This window comes from Mustela lutreola, chromosome 15 (assembly GCF_030435805.1).
Source record: "Mustela lutreola isolate mMusLut2 chromosome 15, mMusLut2.pri, whole genome shotgun sequence".
NCBI classification, from domain to species: domain Eukaryota; kingdom Metazoa; phylum Chordata; class Mammalia; order Carnivora; family Mustelidae; genus Mustela; species Mustela lutreola.
The window spans coordinates 61,663,759-61,683,390 of record NC_081304.1 but is presented as its reverse complement, the minus strand read 5'-3'; the positions used below and the strand labels follow the sequence as shown (position 1 = coordinate 61,683,390).

Below are 19,632 nucleotides of genomic sequence, written 5' to 3'. Positions count from 1 at the left end.
TTCATTTACCCCTTCAGGTTATTGGCAGCAAGGCTGGAAATTTTTTAAATTGCCTGGGAAAATGATAGCAAACGGCTCCAAAAAGGAGTTTCAGAACGCAGACTTCATACTATGTTTTGAGTACATTTCGTTCATTTGGCAGGTACTGACAGGGTGCTTAAGTGCCAGGTGCTGCTGCAATAGAAACGGACTTGAGAAGTTAACAGGAGGGGGCTCCAGCCCTCAACCAGCACAAAGTGGATCAATGGACGCATGTGACAGACAGAGCACTGTGACGGGGAGTACTAGGTGCTCTCATAAGAAGGGTGTGCTAGGAGCTAAGGGAACACTCGGGGGGAGCCAGCACCAACACTCGGGGAGAGCTGTGGGAAATATGATGGATGCAGATGGCTCCAGGGGAAACCAGAGAACTCCTCAGATCCCTGCTTCTTAATAGCTCCAAGTGCCCGCTGTTTCAGAGTGGGGGCTGGGCGAGCAGGGAGCTGGGGTGGGAGAAGCGATGCCTGATTTCCGACCTCCAGCCCCTGCCCTGTTTCACCTGTCCCTTGAGGAGTACAATGACATAGGATGTCACCAACGGAGGATCTACCCCTGCATCGTGGTACTGGGAAAGCACGCGAGGGCTGCGGAGCTGAAAGCAAGAGTTGGTAGTTCCAGTAATGTGTGCAGGGTTTTAAAAAACTATATACGGGAAAATATCCGGTCTTATTTGCATGTGTTTGTATCATGCACAATTTTTAACTGCAATCCTCCTTTTACCTTCTTCCCTGTTGTTAAGACTCTCCTCTCCTCACCGCTGCCTTTGTCCCTATAATACCTGTTGAGAGCCTGGTGCTCATCCATGAGCTCATTCGCCTCTATCCACGCTCGCATGGGGCTCTGTCACTGTTTGACAAATATGGACTCATTTTATCTACCTCTTGATCTAGTGCTTCCCGTTTAATAATCCCTCCTGCATAACGTCCTTCTGTTTTTATCTTCATTTTTATAAAGAATGGCTGCTCACCTTTTATCAGGTGCCTTTATTTTTTTTATCAAATGCATTTATTGCTATGGTCTTAAGAGTTTTTTCCCAGTTAATTTAGTGATGAGGTAAATCTTATTGATTTTCTGGTCTTGAGCTCCCTTTATTTTCCTGGAATGAATCCAAGCTGGTCTCAGGATATAGTCCTTTGATAGATGCCTGACTTCTGTTATTTGCTAACATTAGTTCAGTTTCTGTTAACTAATCTGTCCTAAGCCAGATTTGTTAATAGCTTCCCCGTTCCTCCCTCTCAGGTTTGGGTATTAAAATTGTGCTCAGCTTCATCAAGTGAATTGACTTATTATTGTTTAATTGCCTGTTGCCATTTAACAGTAGAATAACAGTTATCCAGCTGCAAACCTGTCTGATCTTGAAACTCATCTTCTGAATTATCCATTCTTGAATCATTTGGATGATTTTGTTTTCCTAGGAAATCATCGTTTCTTCTAGGTTATCAAATTGATTAGTATAAAGTGCCTTTCAGTTTAGTGATTCTTTTATATTATGCATTTGCTTTTATATCTGTTCCCAATCCTTATCTGTTTTGCAACTCTCTCTCTCCCTCTCTCTGTCCCCTCCTCACTGAAACCCCCTTTTCCCCATCCCCCTTCCCTCTCTCCGCACCTCCTCCCACACCCCATCTTCCTCTTCTCTTATCCTTAATAGGGCATGTGAAGTTTTATTTTTATTATTATTTCATTAGTCTTTCATAGAAACAACTTTGAGTTTATTTGCCCCTCATATTTTTTATTAGTTTAAAAATTTATCTTTATTATAATTACTTCCTTTCTTTTGATTGAGCTGCCCTATTCTGATGGGTTTAAATGAGTAGTTTCTTTTATTCAAAAAAATGTTTGAAATTGAAGACATTTGACACTAAAGTCTCCTTAGAGTATAACTTCTCGTGTCTTCTGTAAGTTTTTGTATGAAATAGTGTCCTTTCCATTGCTTTCAAGATTTTCTTCAGTCGTCTTATGATTTCTTCTTTGACTGAAGACTGTATTTCTTAACTTGTATGTAGTTTCAATTTTTTGTTACCAGGTTATCTAATTCTGATTCTACTGGATTGTGATCAAAGAACTGTTCTTTAAATCTTTAATTTGGAAGGCTTGTAAAGGTTTCCTTTGTTGCCTAGTATGCAATTAATCTTTACAAATATGGCTTTTCTTAGGTGTAAGAAAGAAATGTTTTCCGAGGGAAATAAGGATGTCTATTTTCTTTTTTTTTTAAAGATTTTATTTATTTATTTGACAGAGATCACAAGTAGGCAGAGAGGCAGGCAGAGAGAGAGAGAGAGAGAGGAGGAAGCAGGCTCCCCGCGGAGCAGAGAGCCCGATGTGGGGCTCGATCCTAGGACCCTGGGATCATGACCTGAGCCGAAGGCAGAGGCTTTAACCCACTGAGCCACCCAGGCGCCCCAGGATATCTATTTTCTGTGTGTCCTTGTTTTTCCCTCCTTCTAGTAGATACTCCCATTTGAAAAGCTAAAATTTTACCTTGTTATTGCATTTTTAGAGTCTTTAGGTATTATGTTGTTAGATGTATACCTGCTTATACCTTTTACATCTTCTTTCCAAACTCTGCCTTTAAAAATGTCCCTCTTCATCTTAGTACCTATAACTTTAGACCCAACTTGTCTGTGATGAATTTTGCCATTCCAGCTTTCTCTTTTGCATGGTATCTCCTCACCTGATACATTCTCAATCCCTTTTGCATTTTAAGTATGTTTCTTGAACAGCGTGGATCTGTAGCCCCCTGATAGGTGCTTTAATAGAAAAAGTCAGTCTGTACACATTTAAATTAATGATAAACAGTCATGATTTTATTCCTCCCATCTTATTTTTTTTTGTTTTTATTTTCCCCATTTTTGATGTTTTTAATCAAGTTCATTCTTTTTCTACTTGATAAATATAGAAGTTCTTTGCATTTTTCGATGACAGCTTAATTGAGATATAATTCACAGGCCATACCACTCACCATCTAATGTGGACAATTTAATGGCTTTCACTATAGTTAACTATACTATACTGAACTACCTACACATTTTCATCATCCTCAAAAGAAAACTTTAGCCATCACCACCAGTCTTAGGCAACCGCTAATCTACTTTCAGTCTCTGTAGATTTAGCTATTCTGGAAATTCCATATAAATCAAATTATGCAATATGTGGTCTTCTGTGACTGACTTCTCTCAATCAGCAGAATGTTTTCAAGGCTCCTGTGTGTCGTGGCACATATCAAAATTCTATTCCTTTTCAAGGCTGAATAATATTCCACTGGCTGGATGGATCACATTTTATTTATCTCTTCATCAGTTGATGAACATCTGGGTTGTTCTCACCTTTTCGCTATTACGAATAAACCCTAAACCTTCATGCACAAGTTTTTGTGTGGGCATAGTTTTTTTCTTGGCTCTATACACAGGAGTGATATTGGTGTGTCATATGGCAACTCTGTGTCCTGCATTTTGAGGAGCTACTAAACCATTTCTAATGTGGCTGTGCCATTTTCCAAGCCCACCAGCAATTTACAGGTTCCAGCTCTTCACATCCTTCCAACACCTGCTTTTGGGTTTTTTGATAGTAGCCATCCACGTGGGTGGGAGGTGGTATCTCACCATGGTTTTGATTTGCATTTCCCGAATGATTAGTGATGTTGAGCATATTTTCACGTGCTTATTGTCCCATATATTTTATATATACCTTATATGTATCTTTAAATATATATATTTCATATTATATTCACATTTAAATACATATTTAAGAATGTAAATATATTTACATAAATATGTTTATATAAATATATGATAATGTAAAATATATTTATATATACATTTATATATTAATGTATACATTTGAATATTGGAGAAATGTATATTCAAGTTCTTGCTATTTTTTTTTAAAGATTTTATTTATTTATTTGAGAGAGAGAAATCACAAGTAGATGGAGAGGCAGGCAGAGAGAGAGAGAGGGAAGCAGGCTCCCTGCTGAGCAGAGAACCCGATGCCGGACTCGATCCCAGAACCCTGAGACCATGACCTGAGCCGAAGGCAGCGGCTTAACCCACTGAGCCACCCAGGCGCCCCTTTGCTCATTTTTTAAAAAGATTTTATTTATTTATTTGAGAGAGATTTATTGAGAGAGATCACAAGCAGGAAGAGAGGCAGGCAGAGAGAGAGGAAGAAGCAGGCTCCATGCTGAGCAGAGCCTGATACGGGGATCGATCCCAGAACTCCAAGTTCATGACCTGAGCCGAAGGCAGCAGCTTAACCCTCTGAGCCACCCAGGCGCCCCTCTTTGCTCATTTCTTAACTTGGTTGTCTTTTTATTTGAGTTGTAAGAATTCTTCACACAGTCTGAAGGCATGTTCCTTATATATGACCTGCAAATATTTTCTCCCATTTAGTGGCTTGTCTTTTGACTTTGTCAATGGGGTCCTTGGAAGCACAAAACTGGGATATTTTGGTTGAGTCCCATTTATTTGTTTATTTTTATTTTTTTAAGTTGCTTGACTTTGATGTTTGGCTGAGGAGCCGTTGTTAGATTCAAGACCACTAACATTTACCTTTGTGTTTTCTTCTGAAAACTTTATCATTTTACTTTATTTTTATTTTTTTTAAAGATTTTATTTATTTGAGAAAGAGACAATGAGAGAGAGCATGAGTGAGGAGAAGGTCAGAGGGAGAAGCAGACTCCCTGTGGAGCTTGGAGCCTGATGCAGGACTCGATCTGGGAACTCCGGGATCATGACCTGAGCAGAAGGCAGCCGTCCAACCAACTGAGCTACCCAGGCATCCCGAACTTTATCATTTTAATGCTTACATTTATGTTTTTGATGCATTTTGGGTTATTTTCTCTGTATGGTGTGAGGCAGGACTCCTGTTTCATTATTTGCATGTGGCTGCTTGGGAGTAAAATACTGTTCTTACCCCCATTGAATTGTTTGGCACCCTTGTCAAACATTAGTTGACTGTAATTTATTTTCCTTTTTTTTTTCCCATTGAGGCATTTCACGTGCCATGTATATTATATTTCTAGGAAAAAGGAATCCCAGGATTTTATGAAGAAGAATTTTTCCATGCAGTGAAACCAAACTGAGGGGATGGAAATATTCTGCCACTTTTCTAGATCTTTCAGTTATACAAGTCTAGGGCTGGTCATGCAACACTTGTTTAACTTGCCCGTGAGGTTCACAGCAGTTTTCCCAGCTCTGTGGTCATCAATAATTTCAAATTTGCCAATGTACTCATGCTTCGCCATCACAGTGAGGAAACGGGATGATGACTTTGGTGCATGGCCTCCTAAGAACCTGGCCTTCGCCCCCCCTTTCAGCAGTGTTAATGTTCTTGAGGGCATCTGTGTGACATTTGTTCACACTGTTACTGCGGCACAGAAAGATGGCAGAAAAAGCTTTTTTCCCTTTTATTAATATTTGGTCTTGTTCTCCTTCCCTTTCTCATAACCAAATGCGTATTTCCCCTCCGTCATTTGAAAACTGCATACTGTTCTCCAGCTGTTTTCCCCAGACGAGACCTTGTGTATCAAGAATCCTTATTTCACGGTTATTATACACAATCTTAAAGATTTATGACTGTCCTCTTATTTTACACATGCATACACACGAAGCACTAAATACGGACTTTATCTGAATGGCTAAATGTTGGCCAAGACAGAAGCCAGTTGTAGTGGGAACTTCTAGGATAAAGATATAGTCTGAAGTTTTTGTTCTTTAAAAAAAGCCTTCATGGGGCGCCTGGGTGGCTCAGTGGGCTAAAACCTCTTGCCTTCAGCCCAGGTCATGATCCCAGGGTCCTGGGATCAAGCCCTGCATCGGGTTCTCTGTTCAGTGGGGAGCCTGCTTCCCCCTCTCTCTGCCTGCCTCTCTGCCTACTTGTGATCTCTGTCTTTCAAATAATAAAATCTTTAAAAAAAAAAAAAGGCCTTCATATTTTATTAAAAATTTTAGGTGTCCGAATTCAAAAGGTTAACAATATAGTACAATAATAATAATAATAATAATATCATCTAATAATAATAATTTCTCCTGCATAGTCACTGCTGCACACTAGTAAAATGAGATGTTTCTTTTGTTTTCTTTTTTTTCTTTTTTAAAGATTTTATTTATTTGACAGAGATCACAAGTAGGCAGAGAGGCAGGCAGAGAGAGAAGGAGGGAAGTGGGCTCCCCGCTGAGCAAAGAGCCCGATGTGGGGCTCGATCCCAAGAGCCTGAGATGACCCGAGCCAAAGGCAGAAGCTTAACCCACCCAGGCGCCCTGAGATGTTTATTTCCATTTGGGATTATGGAGGGGCAAGATGTTTTTTGCTCTCCTGCTGAAGTAGGGACTCCTGTCAGTATTGTCTCCACCTTTTTCCCTAATAGTAGCTCTGGAAGATGAAGATGTCCCTCCATCTCCCAGACATGAGGGTTTGACCAGGACATGGGATGGTATAAGCTCATTGACATAGTCTCATGAACTAAGCCCTGCTTTATTGGTCACAGTCGTTCTCCAAGTATTTTCAGGAGTAAACTTCAGGTGTTGCCCTTACTCTAATTTTTCTTTCTGAGATTTCTGACTGCAATCGCTACTTCCTGCAGTCACTCGAGGAGAAACGAGGTATGTGGCAGCGCAACAGTGTGTTTTTCTTTCAAGATGACAGAATCACTCTTGATTTCTGTACGCATCTCAGATTTTCATATACGAACATGGATTTTGGTGTCTACCCTAGGAGATGATACGTACGGTGTGAGGTACACTTGTTTTCTCATGACACGTCACCTGGGTTACCCAGAACTTTCTGGGCCCGGCAGAAAGGCAGAAACCCGAGTGAATTCCTCATTGTTCCAGCAGGCTGTCAGCCCTCAAAGGCCTTCTGGATGTGTTTGTACATCGCAGTGTCTGCTGTGTAAGATATAGAAAGAGCACAGTAGTTCAGGGGGAAAATATTTAGGAACACATTTTCCAGGAGGAACCAGGATTCAGTTTGGGAGACTCTTGACCATTTTTCATCTTCTGACGACTGAAAGTCTACAGTCATGGTTTTAACATGCATTTTGAATGTAATGTTAGTTTCCATCAACATATAACTATAAGAACTGTCTTCCTAAAGGGCATTCGTGTAAGGCCCATTATTTTCCAGATGATTAATGAAAACAAAATTTTTCTGTAATGCTTTCTTCCTACTCTGTATTAGTTTTCAGGACTGGATTGAAAGTGATTTATTGTGGATAGGGTTATACCTGCTTGTGGAATTTTTTTCTGTTCCTGGGTTTTTAAAGGTGGCAGAGTTGACTTTCTGATCTTAATTCATCTTCACTAGATGAAGAATTCACAAATAGGACTTTTTCTTGAAATAACCATAGCCTGGGGGCGCTTGAGTGGCTCAGGTCATGATCTCAGGGTCCTGGGATCGAGTCCCACATCGGACTCCCTGCTCAGTGGGGAGCCTGCTACACTCTTTGCCTCCCCCTCTGCTTATGCTTTCTCTAATAAGTAAATAAATAAATAACCTAAAAAAAAAAGAAGTTGTATTTGACTGGAGCTTCATGTGGAGTGACAGATCAACAGAAAGACAAAGGGATAAGAGACAGGAAGCAATGAAGGAAAACACAGAGGCGCACAGTATAGACAGATGTTCCTCGGCTTATGACGGCCTCAGCTTCTAATAAACCCATTGTTCAGCTGGAAATCTCTTTAGTTGAAAATGCATGGAAAACACCTAAGCGACTGAACATCAGAGCTTAACCCCGCCAACCTTAAATGTGTTGAGAACACTTACAGTATTGCACAGTTGGGCAAAATCCTCCAACACAAAGCCTATTTCACAATAAAGTGTCTGGTATCTCATGTAAATTACTGAACACTGCACTGAAAGCCAGAACAGGACGGTTCAAGTGTGTTGGTTGCTGACCCTCGTGATCATATAGTTTGCCTGGGGGCTGTGCTCGCTGCCCCTGCGCAGCATTACAAAAGAGGACCCTACTGTAGATCGCCAGCCTGGGAAAAGATCCAAACTAAATGCATATCACTTCTGCATTATTATAAAAAGTCAAAAAACCATAAACTGAACCAAGGTGAAGTCAGGGATCTTCTGTACCAGGTGTGTTAGGGAAGGTCAAGCGCTCCTGTCTGGCCAGGAACCATAGTCATATGGGGGAAAGTTCCACAGTAGAAAGTTCTACAGCAGAGAACCACTAGGACTCAAGCACCAAGGGTCACAGGTTACGCCAGGAAGACTGGATGCTCTTTTGTGGGTGATGAGAAGCCACGAGCGACTCAGGAAGGCTGCAGAGCTCTGGGCAGGTGGGACAGCTGAGGGCTGCAATGAAGAGGGACAGGTGGAGCTGGGAGACCAGGTGGGGAGAGCCCGCTACCCTCGAACAAAAGGCGACAAAGGTCTGGACTGGGATGACGGAGATGGTGGAAGGTAATGGGATATTCATGAAACAGAACGGGAAAGCCATGGAAATGAAATAAGAGAGTGAGGGAAAACCGAACATAACTTTAATTGCCATCAGTATAAAACGTGTTGAATTAAAATGAATTGGTATTTCTAGGCCAATGATGACATCACAATAATGGAAGGAAACAAATTTTGATTTTGAACCCGGTTAAGGAGAAAGTATAGACAAGAGAAAAGCAGAGGCTCTGGAGTCACACAAATGTCACCGTTGAGATTCGTCCCCACTCTTCATTCCCTTCCCTGTAAACCCAGGCAAGCGACACCTGCCTCACAGCACTGGTAACAAATAGGGAAGAGCACACGTTCCCACGTTCCCGGGTCAAACAGGACAGTCAGGGATCAGCGGCACATGAGGAGGTGCCAGGTGGTCACTAAACTGAGCTCAGGTGCATACACAGCAGTTTACCTCACCTTGATATGGCTCCTCCTGTGACCTCTCGAAGAAGGTGGCAGTGGTGAGGAACGAACTCCAGGAGCTTATTAGCATACATGATCTTCAGGCCGTCCGGATGAGACTCAACGATCTGCTCTACAATCACCTAGCAGAAGTAAGAGCGTTTTATTTTTATTTATTTGTTTGTTTGTTTGTTTGAGTTCTTGTTTGTTTTTAAAGCACCTACAAGGGAAGTATGAACTATACACTACAGAGAAAAGAATTGTGTAAACCTTAAAGATGCACTTCGTCCTTCCTCCTCCCCACTCAGTATGCTTTCTAAACAGGAGGTAAGTAACAACGGCACGAAAATCTAGGTCCTGGGATTTGGGAATACTGCTACAACCCTAGGGGACACAGAGGCTGAGGGACACAGACTGGCCTGAAGCTAAAACATCACACACACTCATCTGCTTCCCTTCTGAGCTTAAAAGCGAAATACTGTATCAGTAGACAACAGCTCTGTACCATCTTCACCCTGGCCTTATCCTCTACCATCTCCAGAACTGGGAAAGGGCTGATATGGAAAGTGATGGAAGAAAACACATCTTATTTTGCTTTAGTATTTTATTTTTTTTGGTGAGGCTGACTTGCAGGAGGTGAATGACAAGCATACAAACTTAAAATACAAACGTGGCCACAGTTCATTTAATGACACGGAAACGTAAAGTACTTCCCTAATTTAGCATATTAGATTCAGTTCAATGAAAAGGGCATAAATTAAATAACTAAAATATTTTCATTTAGTGACAAAGAATAATGTGATCTTTTTCACCCCCACAGAGAGAGCTATGAACTATAATAGGATACATACAAAGAAGTGACAGATCATTTACTTTTAGTAGTCCTAATGAAGCTGAGATGATTACTGAAATTAATCCTTCAATTTCACTTCTATCACTGGTATACTGTCCCGTTTTAAAACTGGAAGCCTTTCATCCTGAAGTCATGGTGGGTAGCTTTATAATTACCGGACAGAAAGAGCACTCGCACTGGCAGGTGACTGGAAGAAAGCCCTCAAACGCTGAGACTGGCTTCATGACTTCTGTCAGCTTGAACTAGATGAAACTGACGCGCTCTAAGTGGGAAGCTGCTGATTGTTGGCGGCCTCACACAGTGCAGCTCATACTCCGGCAGGATACACTGACTCCCTGTATTTAACTGTATCCTGATAGGTCAAGAACACTAGGTAACCAAGTTCCAGACTTAAGGTACTACCCTGCTAACTCGCCCTTAAAAGCCCTTTATCTTTGAATATTCCCTCCCTCCCACCTTCCTAGCTGGGAAACTCCTCCATGGTCTTCAAGACTTAGGCCACATCAATTCTGCGAAGACACCTCCCCTTACGGACTTTCCCTGCGCAGAGAGCTGTCTTCCAGCTCCTTCAGTGGGCACGGGCGCCTTGGTGGGGTCACGCTTTTCGGCAACTTCATTAACGTATAACTTATAGAAATGGAAATTGACCTGAAAATGTTCTGATCCATACCTTCTTCCTAGGCAAGTCCCTCACCCCTACTAAATTAAGATGATCCCTGAGCTATGGCATCACTGGAAGAGACCAGAGGACATGCCTGATTCCTGCCATGCTGATGGGCACCAAGCAGGACCAACCTTTTCTTACAACCAGAAAAGCAGGAACTAGGAGCATCTTCAAGGAAGAGCCCTGAGCTCTCTCGTACCCAGTCAAGAAACGAAGCCAGATTAGATGCTCTGTGTTTGTGGAATGAGGTGCATGGGGGCACAAACCTCATCCATGTACGGTTTCACCAGTACTTGACCAACGAACGCCTCTGCATCCCGTGTCTTGTCAAATGTAGCTTAAGTCCGGAGGCAGTGCCGTATGATGTCCACATTGGAAGTCTGAAGCCCTTCTAGCAACAGGCCTCCCAGGGACTGCTGCAGCATGGCCGTAATGTGGGCTATACGCTGCAAGAACAGAGAGACCAGGAAAGAAGGTCCAGGCACAACAGTTTCTAAAAGCTCCAATATATGAGTATAATTTATATACATATGTGTTATATATATAAATTGAGCCTCTAATTCTACCAGAATATATGTAAGATTAAAATCCCAACATTTCCTAGAGAATAACAATGAATCTCTTCTCCCCATGATTGCTTTCTTTCTTTCTTTCTTTTTTAAAGGTTTTTATTTATTTATTTGTCGAGAGAGAGCACAAGCACATAAGGAGGCATAGGCAGAAAGAGAAGCAGGCTTCCTGCCAAGCAAGGAGCCCAAGGTGGGACTCAATCCCAGGACCCTGGGATCATGACCTAAGCCAGAGGCAGTGGCTTAACTGACTGAGCCACTGAGGCGTCCCCTCCCTATGATTTCTTTGAAAGTAAGTCGGCTTCATCAAAGTGAAGTTTAGACAATTACGGAATGACAAAAAGTTATTTGCCTCTTAAGCTACAGAGTAAATCTGACAAACGTGCATTTAAACCCAGTCAAGGGCTTTGGATAAATGAACTCTGACTACATCATATGATGTGTCAAGTTACATGAAATTCAGAATTAATTTTACTTGCATAGTTTGGAGACTATGCTTGTGTCTTTCACAAAATCTATCTAGTGTGACAAAATGGAAGCAGGGTCCCAAGCAGGAGATACTGAAAAAAAAATTCAAAGCTAGCTTCAAAATCCTGTAGAGTAGCAATTATCAGGGGGCAATGCTAGGTCAAACCAAAATCATCCAGGAAATTCGCAAACAGCAAATTGAAAATCGAAACCAACACTTACTGGTCTTACTTTGTCCAGAAGAGGCATGCCTTTGCTCTGAACAGCATGAAAGTGTAACTGGTTAAATTCTGTGGCAATTCTCTCCAAAATCTGTCTAGTCCAGAGAGGGCTAGTAGAGACAATTAGAGAAGTGTAATTCCCAAAGTTAAAACCTGCCACCCCCACCGCCCCGCCCCATGCCTTATAGCGCTCAGGCACCTGCAAATGCACGCCATCAATTTTCAGGACAAACTGTCTGTGCAGCAGGCCCCAAGTGCGAGGGGTGAGGAGCGCGGAGGTCGTAGAAGCCACCGACACAGCCTGGCCCGGGCCACAGGGCCCAGGCAAGGGGATGGAGCTATTTTAGGTCAGTGTGGGTACAACTGCATGTTTCCACCACGTTACTCGGGCTCTCCCATTCGTGCCCTTCTTCTCCCTTCTTCTCCCATTCTCTAACCCCCTACTCTCTCTTGCCCTGTCCTACCATTCATACCCGAATCCCCCTCTTCTTCTCCGCCTGCCTCATTCTCCCTCCCAAGTACCTTCCCAGTACCAACTACTGCTGTCTCCTCAATCAGCTAAAACTGACCGCCTAGCAGCAACCTGGGAAATGGCTCAGAGCAGCAGACTCCAAGTTTAAATTTACCCAACGGCAGAAAGAGCAAGCTCGGTGCTCCGGGAGCTGGTGAGAAATCACTCAGAGTGCATCTGCCATCAAGTGGACTGGATACACTTCCCTCTTGCCCCCCACATTAGAAAGCGTCAACCCCATTCAAAAGGAAGTAGAACAGTGAAAGAAAAAAAAAACACAACAAAGGCCCCAAAGCCCCTGCTGGGCCCTATGAGGCATCCCACATCTGAGGATGGGCAGTCAGGTAGTGAGGAAACACACTGTAAGGAAACCCAAAAATGTCTGGAGACCTGCTACGGTGTGCCCCGTCCCAGAGCATCAGAACTGGTATGGAGGGAAGGCAAGCGCTCGGCACGACCAACGCGGAAGCCTAATCCCAACCTCTACTGACTGATCCCATGCGCATTTTCTATTTATCCTTATCTCAGCATTTCTGGGCCTAGCAGAGCATGATGGATTTACTGTGTGCTGACACTGCTCTGGCTTTCCTGACTCCAGAGCTCAGAGCTGCTCTTCTGGAGAAAAAAGTCCTCCAAGGTAATTCTGAGCAAGCAAGCGCACAATGTCTGTTTATCAAGGACAGTGCTGCAAAGGGACAGGATTGTAGACACAGAGCTCACTGACGTGTTTCTATCGGAGGAGCACAGCAGCAACAGCAAAGACAGGAAGAACACTGGAGGGCCAGCTCCCCAGGGGCCGAACGTGGACATGGCTGGAGGGGCTGCAGGCGCTGCCAAGGGCCACAGCGAAGCAGAGCCGCTGGAGTCACATGGGCTGCAGAAGGGCCGCATAGAGACTGTCTGCTAAGTGTGGACAAACCGGGGAAGAAGCACGAGTACAACGGGCTAGAGACACAAGCACAGTGGAGGCTGACCACTTAGTTGAATGCCTTGATGTGAAAGGGGGCAGAGACCTAGAACCAGAGAATCGCTTCCTTTGGGATGTGTCCGTTCTTAATCTCCATCATGAGACATGTGGAGCATATGGTCTCTCAAGTTCCTTCCAAATCTAAAACCTTAATTCCTAAAATTTAGAAACCTAACTCCACCTGCAGGGGGAGGGACTGTTAGCCTCACACAACAGAGTACGCAGGACACGCAGGGCACCAGGCAACCTTGACGCAGGCAGCCCAGCTGGTGTGTGTAGGACCAGCCCGGGCTACTCCCACTGCACCACTGTGCGTCTCACGGTGCTGACAGGACCTAACTACTCATTTTCTGAGTCACTCATCTACCCTGGCTGATTGAAAATTCACACCAGGAAGGGAACAAGACAATCACAGTATAACAAAGACAGCCATCATCTTTTTCCTATTTCGTAAGCTTTTTCTTTCCTGTTTGTAAATTTCAACTGGATGTGTCCTATACTGTTTCATAATAATATAATGCTGGTGCAAAATACATCAATGGTAATACTCTGGGCATGTCTAGGAAAAAAATGAGATGGAGAAAAACCAAGATGAATGGTAGGTATGCCTTAAAGATCAACAGGACTTTGCTAGTCCTCAGGGAAGGTGATTCCAATTATACTTTTCCACTGCAAACATAATGACGTGTTGGAACTGTGGTCTATAACCAAAGGGTTTATAGGAACGTGTTATAGATTTCACCATTACATGCTCTCCACGCTCCTGGATCTACATTCTAGCCACAACCTGGATTTTCTTCTTGTTTAGAAATGAATTCTAACTAAGCCGTCCCCGCCTAATTAGACTGGATGTGAAGTATTAATTTATGTGCTACTTGGTTAAAAAAAAATGCTTACCTGCTTGCTTCTAGTGCAGAGGTTTCTTTAGAATTTTGTGAATTTAAGATTTTTTCAATCTTTTCAACTGATCAAATAACTTGTATAAGCCTCAACACACACATCTATAAAAATAAAAATTAAGCAAACAAAAAACGTCACCATCTTTACTCTTAATCATCTTTATTTCCCATGCTAAATGCAGGAAAATATAAGACCAAATGTTAACTTCAAATACATAGGGCATGCTATATTTTGAATATTTCTATGAAACACAGAATTCTCAAGAATGCAAATCTTAGTTCTAGAATAAGCATACTTCCATATTCTATTGCAAGTTTATAGAGAAAAAAAAAAACACCAAAGACTTTGCTTTCTCATATTCTATACTCTTATTTCTTCTTTTCCCCATCCTGAATCTTTCTATGGGCATTTCTTTCCTATTTTTTTTAAAAAGAAGAATGACCACGATACATGAATTATAGTTCAGGGTTTTGAAAAGCATAATAGCTTTATACCAACACATGAGCTTTTATTTCTTTATTTATTTATTGCTAACAAGATAGCTTGATTTGATATGAGGTTCCTGACAACCAACCTCAGAATTAATTCCATCTTCATGAGAAGTCAGAAAGAACCACAAACCAAACATCAAAATAGATTCAAAGAGAAAATACTCAAAAAAATTTCCCTTCCTGGGGCACCCGAGTGGCTCAGTGAGTTTGGCTCACTGGGCCTTTGCGTTCAGCTCAGGTCATGATCCTAGGGTCCTGGGATTGAGCCCCATGTCTGGCTCTCTGCTCAGCATGGAGCCTGCTTCCTCTTCTCTCTCTGCCTGCTCTCTGCCTACTTGTGATCTCTTTCTGTCAAATAAATAAATAAAACCTTTAAAAAAATTTTCCCTTGGGCACCTGGGTGGCAGAGTGAGTTAAAGCCTCTGCCTTCGGCTCAGGTCATGATTCCAGGGTCCTGGGATCCAGCCCCACATCAGGCTCACTCCTCAGCAGGGAGCCGGTTTCTTCCTCTCTCTCTGCCTGCCTCTCTTCCTACTTGTGATCTCTATCAAATAAATAAATAAAATCTTTAAAACTAAAATTTCCCTTCCTATCAGAAGCAGACCAAACCACTAACAAATTCCCCAGAAAGCTTCATCTAAAAGGTTGTGCTTTCTTCCGACACCCAGCAGGACCTTCTTCTCTGGGCCTGGTATTTCTTCAATGGCCTATTCCAGAGAATAAGACACTAAATTACTGAGCGCCAAGGGCCTCAGAACCACAAAAGAGATGATGAGGGGCACAAAGCACACCTCTGGTCACCAAGAGGGTATGTAAACGTTTGCTGCTTTTCTGCATTTTTCAAAGCTGAGTTTTTAGCTGGAGGCCGTTCCTTTATGATAAATTGCTGATACCGTATAGTAAAAGCCATTATATGATCTTTTACAAACCATTTCCTATCTTTGCATTCTCATGTGCCAAGACAGACACAGATTATTTAAAACCCTGAAGAGTGCTATTGCATTTAAATTGCCTGTAACCTTCGTGCAATAGATTTATGATTGATGATAGATTTAGTTAAAATATAACTATTTTAAATATTTATTCTCAGTAAACGATTTCAACCTATGCTCATTTAAGTAAGTTGGTGCATAATCCCTTTTCTATTAAACCATAGTGCAAGGACCAATGCCGCGCTTCTGAGAGAACCCCAAGCTCTTCTTCTAGAATGGCCATATGCGTATGTATCAGGCGTCCTCTTTTCACTCCCTTTGTGGAGCACCTACCATGGAGGTCATGTAATAACCAATGAGCAAAAAACAAACAAAAAACCCAAACATCCAGGTCGAAGTGATTTCCGCCTGCCATCATGCAAAGGCAGACCCTGCCTGGAGACCAGGAGACTGCTCAAACAAATAGCAGGCAGGCATCTCAGCCCAGGCCTGTGCTGGGGAAGCTGGTTCCCGGCTTTGGGCACAATCAGGAAGCCAGCGAAGTGACCCGAGAGTGCAGCCGGGTTTAGGGCTGATGATCTTTTCGCAGCCAGGCTGCGGGCGGACACCCGCTCAGGGAGCCAGGCGAGGAGGCCGCCCAGCGCAGGTGCTGGCCACGCTGGCAGGCCCCCGGGGCTTCACCCCGTGCACCCGCCCGGGCCTCCACCTCCGGAAGGAGGGGGCAGTGGGCGGCCCGGAGAAGGGGCTTTGCTAATTGCCGAAGCAGGAAGTGAGCTCGCGGAGGATCCCGTGGAGAGTCTGAGAGGAGGTGGAGGGGCTGGCAGAGGAGGGGCGTGCAGCGCCGCGGTGCGGTGCTGTGCTGCGGCCCTGTTAGGACTGCAGGACCCCCGGACTCGCCGCCCCTGCACTCCCGCGCTCCAGCCCAGCCCCTGAGGCCGCGCTGTCCCGCACCCGCGGCCCGCTGCCCCGCCGGCTTCTCCAGACGACCCTCTGCAAGCAGGTAAAGTGACACCGCGCTGCGCCCTCACCTGGAGCAGAAAGCGCGGGCCACGAGCTCGCGGGGGTGTCGGGACCCAGCCTCCCGCGACCCCCGGGGCAGCGGGACAACCCCGGACGGACGACGCGCCGCACCCGGGTCCGCACTGGGTCCGGCCGAGGACGGAGCAACACGAGGTGCCCCCCGCCAGTGAGTGCAATAGCCCCCATCGTTTGGCACCCCCACGCGCGGGTGCCGAGGACCCCCTTCCCTCATCCCGTGCCGTGGCCCCGCCACTTTTGTTCTGGACTTGGGATCCCAGGTGGAAACTAGTCCCTCAGACCTCCCTGGCAGCAAGGAGCACAGGGAGGGATTCTCGGATTTTCAGCCCTGGCTCTTCCTCTCTCCCCATTCACATGCCTTCTTGCGTCCCTTTCCTCTCCTCATTGTCACTTTTATTAAATCGATTTGTTTTGCATGTTGACCCGCAGAGCGATTTTATGAATGAATATACAGGAAACTGAGTCGGAGCCCACCTGTGAGAGCCCACCTGTGGAGGCCTTTCATTAGAATGGTCTCTGGTTCTAGCCTCAGTTCAGAATACTGCGTGCACCTGAGGACCGAGTCCAGATGTTTCTTTCATCTCTGACTTGAATTTGAAATCCTAACGTCACTATGACCTGGGAAGCTGAGGTCCACAGCATCTTCATCTGAAATTCCACTAGAGCTCCCATTTACCTAGTGCCCAGCCTGAGTCTGTTTTCCACTACTGTCAGGGTTCTAGAAGTTCATGCACTGCCCACAACTGACAGTAGGGGCATCTCTCTGTCCAGATTTTCCCTTTACATAAGGAGGTCAGTTACAGGAGATTAGAGCCCACTCTAAGGACCTCACTGTAATGTGATTGCATCTGTAAGGACTCTAGTTCCAAATAAGGTCACGTTCTGTGGTACCAGAGATAAGGACAGCAGCAAGGTTTCTGGGGGAAATGCAGGTCAGCTCTTAACAGTCCACTCTCTGGCTCCCCAAATTCGTGTCCTTCCCGTGTGCAAAAGACCTTCACTCAATGCCCTTCAAAGAACTAATCATCCCAGAATCAACTCAAAATCTGAAATCTCATCTGTCCTCCTCCACTCAAAGACCCAGATCTCACCCAGACCATGGGACCTGAGGACTGCATCCAGAAGCCACAGTCTCCTGGTAAAGCTGCCCATCAGGTCCTGACATCACCCTCATTCGTCCCAGCAGCCGAGGGCCTACAGTTCCCAGAGACAGTTTCTCAGAGGAAGTTTGAAGACCACCTCAGAGGACGTCCTTTGGGAGTGAATGAAGAGGGAAGGGGGTCAGAGCCTCCTGCCATTCCCAGGGCACCCAGAACCCAGAGAGAGAGAGGCCTTGGGTGCTTTCTAGTGACAGATTCAAGGCAATTCTTCGACTTTGGGACTTCAGAATTAACTTAGTTTTCATTTGTGATTATTATTTTTGTGTGGGGGCCATAGCTTTTCTTTCGACCTATGGCTGTTTTCACTCCCGGTTCTGAAGAAGCCCCTAAATCCTAACCCTGTTGAGGACTCCGAAAGCTCTCAGAGCAGCAGTACTGGGGGACAGTGTGGACACATGGTTTGGTTTCTCCTCTGGCCTGATTCTGTGGCAGCCCCGCTCTGTCCTCCTCAGACTTCAGAGCAATAGCTGAATAAGTAGAGAAAGGACCAGGGGGTCAGGAAGGTGGCCACCGAAGAGTGACTTTTCTGGAGGGTGGCTGAGCTAGCGAGTGAGCGTGTTAGTCCAGCTCTTCCTGGAGTCTGGATGGAGCTGAACAGGGGCCAGGGAAGGGGAGGAGGAGTAGAGAGTGGGGACAAAGGGACCAAAGAGGAGATTCAGATGAAGGGAAGTAATTGGGAGGAGGGAAGAAACTCTAGAAGACAGGCATGTAAGAAAGGAAAAGGGATGAAGTGGGCATCGGGAAAGGGCACCACCAGGGAAGGAGAGAGGGGAAGGGAAGAGGGAGGGAGGGAGGAAAGGGGAAAGGAAGAAGGGAGGAGTCAGCACACCAGGGCTCCCCCTGCATCTGAAGAAGAGGTGGCTGGTCCCGCTTGTCAAACAGGGTACTCACTCTTTGGTCCCAGTTTCTGATCCCAGTGCTACTGGGCTTTTCAAGGATGGCAGGCTGTCCCCTGGGACCCACTGGAGCCCACTGGAGCCCACAGGAGGGTGGGAGAGGTAAGATGCCACCTGCTCCTATCCTGAGCTGCTCCCAGCTGCTAGCCTCACCACATGGTGCAAGATGGACCCCAGAACAAAGGAAAGACACAGGCCCACATGTCTGCCGGTGGCCCTGGGCACTTAGCTCATCGCAGTGAACCACACCGCCTCCTCAACCCAGGCTTTCAAAGCCTGCTTCTTCGTTCCTGGCTTTCATGTCTGTACGAACATGAGCCAGATCTAAATCATCTCTGACAGACAATTCTGACTCACCCCATGTCAGATTTTTATTAGTGGTTGTGATAGAGTAAGATAGCAATGCTCCAACAAACGGACTATTTCCTCCCACGTGACCTCAACAGTCTTATACATTTTCTTAGCGAAAAAATCTTGTCTCCTTCCATTAAGCTCATAACGTGGTCTAATAGTATACATGTGCCTTCGTTAGATGTGAAGCGATACAGAGGTCCTTTTTTTTTTTTTTAATTTTACAAGGTAAAGTCAGTGAACACATCTTACTTGACGAATACGTCTCTAAAATGTCAATCCAGGCAAAGCTTTTTCTGCCTACAGTTTGGAGCCTATGTGGTGACATTTTTAAAATGCTTTTAGTCCCTCAGTGAGGCTCTTAGAAGCTATCCAGGGCTTACTACGTGCCAGGCACTGTGTCAGGTGTTGGAGCTAAATGGACGGAGAGCTTGGAGGCAGGCTGGAGAGGGACATCCGTGACACAACCACAGCTAGAAACGGAGGCCAGTGCTAGAAAAGAGAGCAGGCTGCATGGAGAGTGTGTACCATGGGGCTTGTGAGCTCACGAATAAGTGGGAGTAACTGGAGTGGGGAGACGGGGGAGAGGAAGAGGGTCTTCCCATCAATGGGAATCACCTGTGCTTGGAGGCAGGAGCCATGAGGGCTCTCCACAGGAAGAGGGAGGCAGCGTGGTTGAAGGGCAGAAAGACAGGGCAGAACAGGCATCAGTCAATTGGAAGGGTAGG

General features: G+C 44.9%; 1 protein-coding gene across 4 annotated transcripts in view; it reads right to left on the bottom strand.

The window, feature by feature from the left end:
- LOC131816460 (conserved oligomeric Golgi complex subunit 2-like) overlaps nt 1-14,155 on the bottom strand; it is a 32,856-nt gene extending 18,701 nt beyond the window's left edge. For 2 of the 4 annotated variants that reach the window (XR_009348073.1, XR_009348071.1), the window contains exons 1-3: nt 11,660-12,069; nt 10,667-10,846; nt 8,899-9,026 (exon numbers count right to left, since the gene is read on the bottom strand). Coding sequence is in view for 1 of the 4 variants with exons in the window: in XM_059149234.1 (XP_059005217.1) it covers nt 10,739-10,846; nt 11,660-11,768; nt 12,732-12,979 (465 nt within the window). In the remaining 3 variants the exon portion in view is untranslated. Of the gene's footprint in view, nt 1-8,898; nt 9,027-10,603; nt 10,847-11,659; nt 12,070-12,731; nt 13,016-14,033 lie in introns of those variants that run through there. The other 2 variants (XR_009348072.1, XM_059149234.1) reach the window with 2 other exon arrangements.
- Between the last annotated feature and the right edge of the window lie 5,477 nt (nt 14,156-19,632).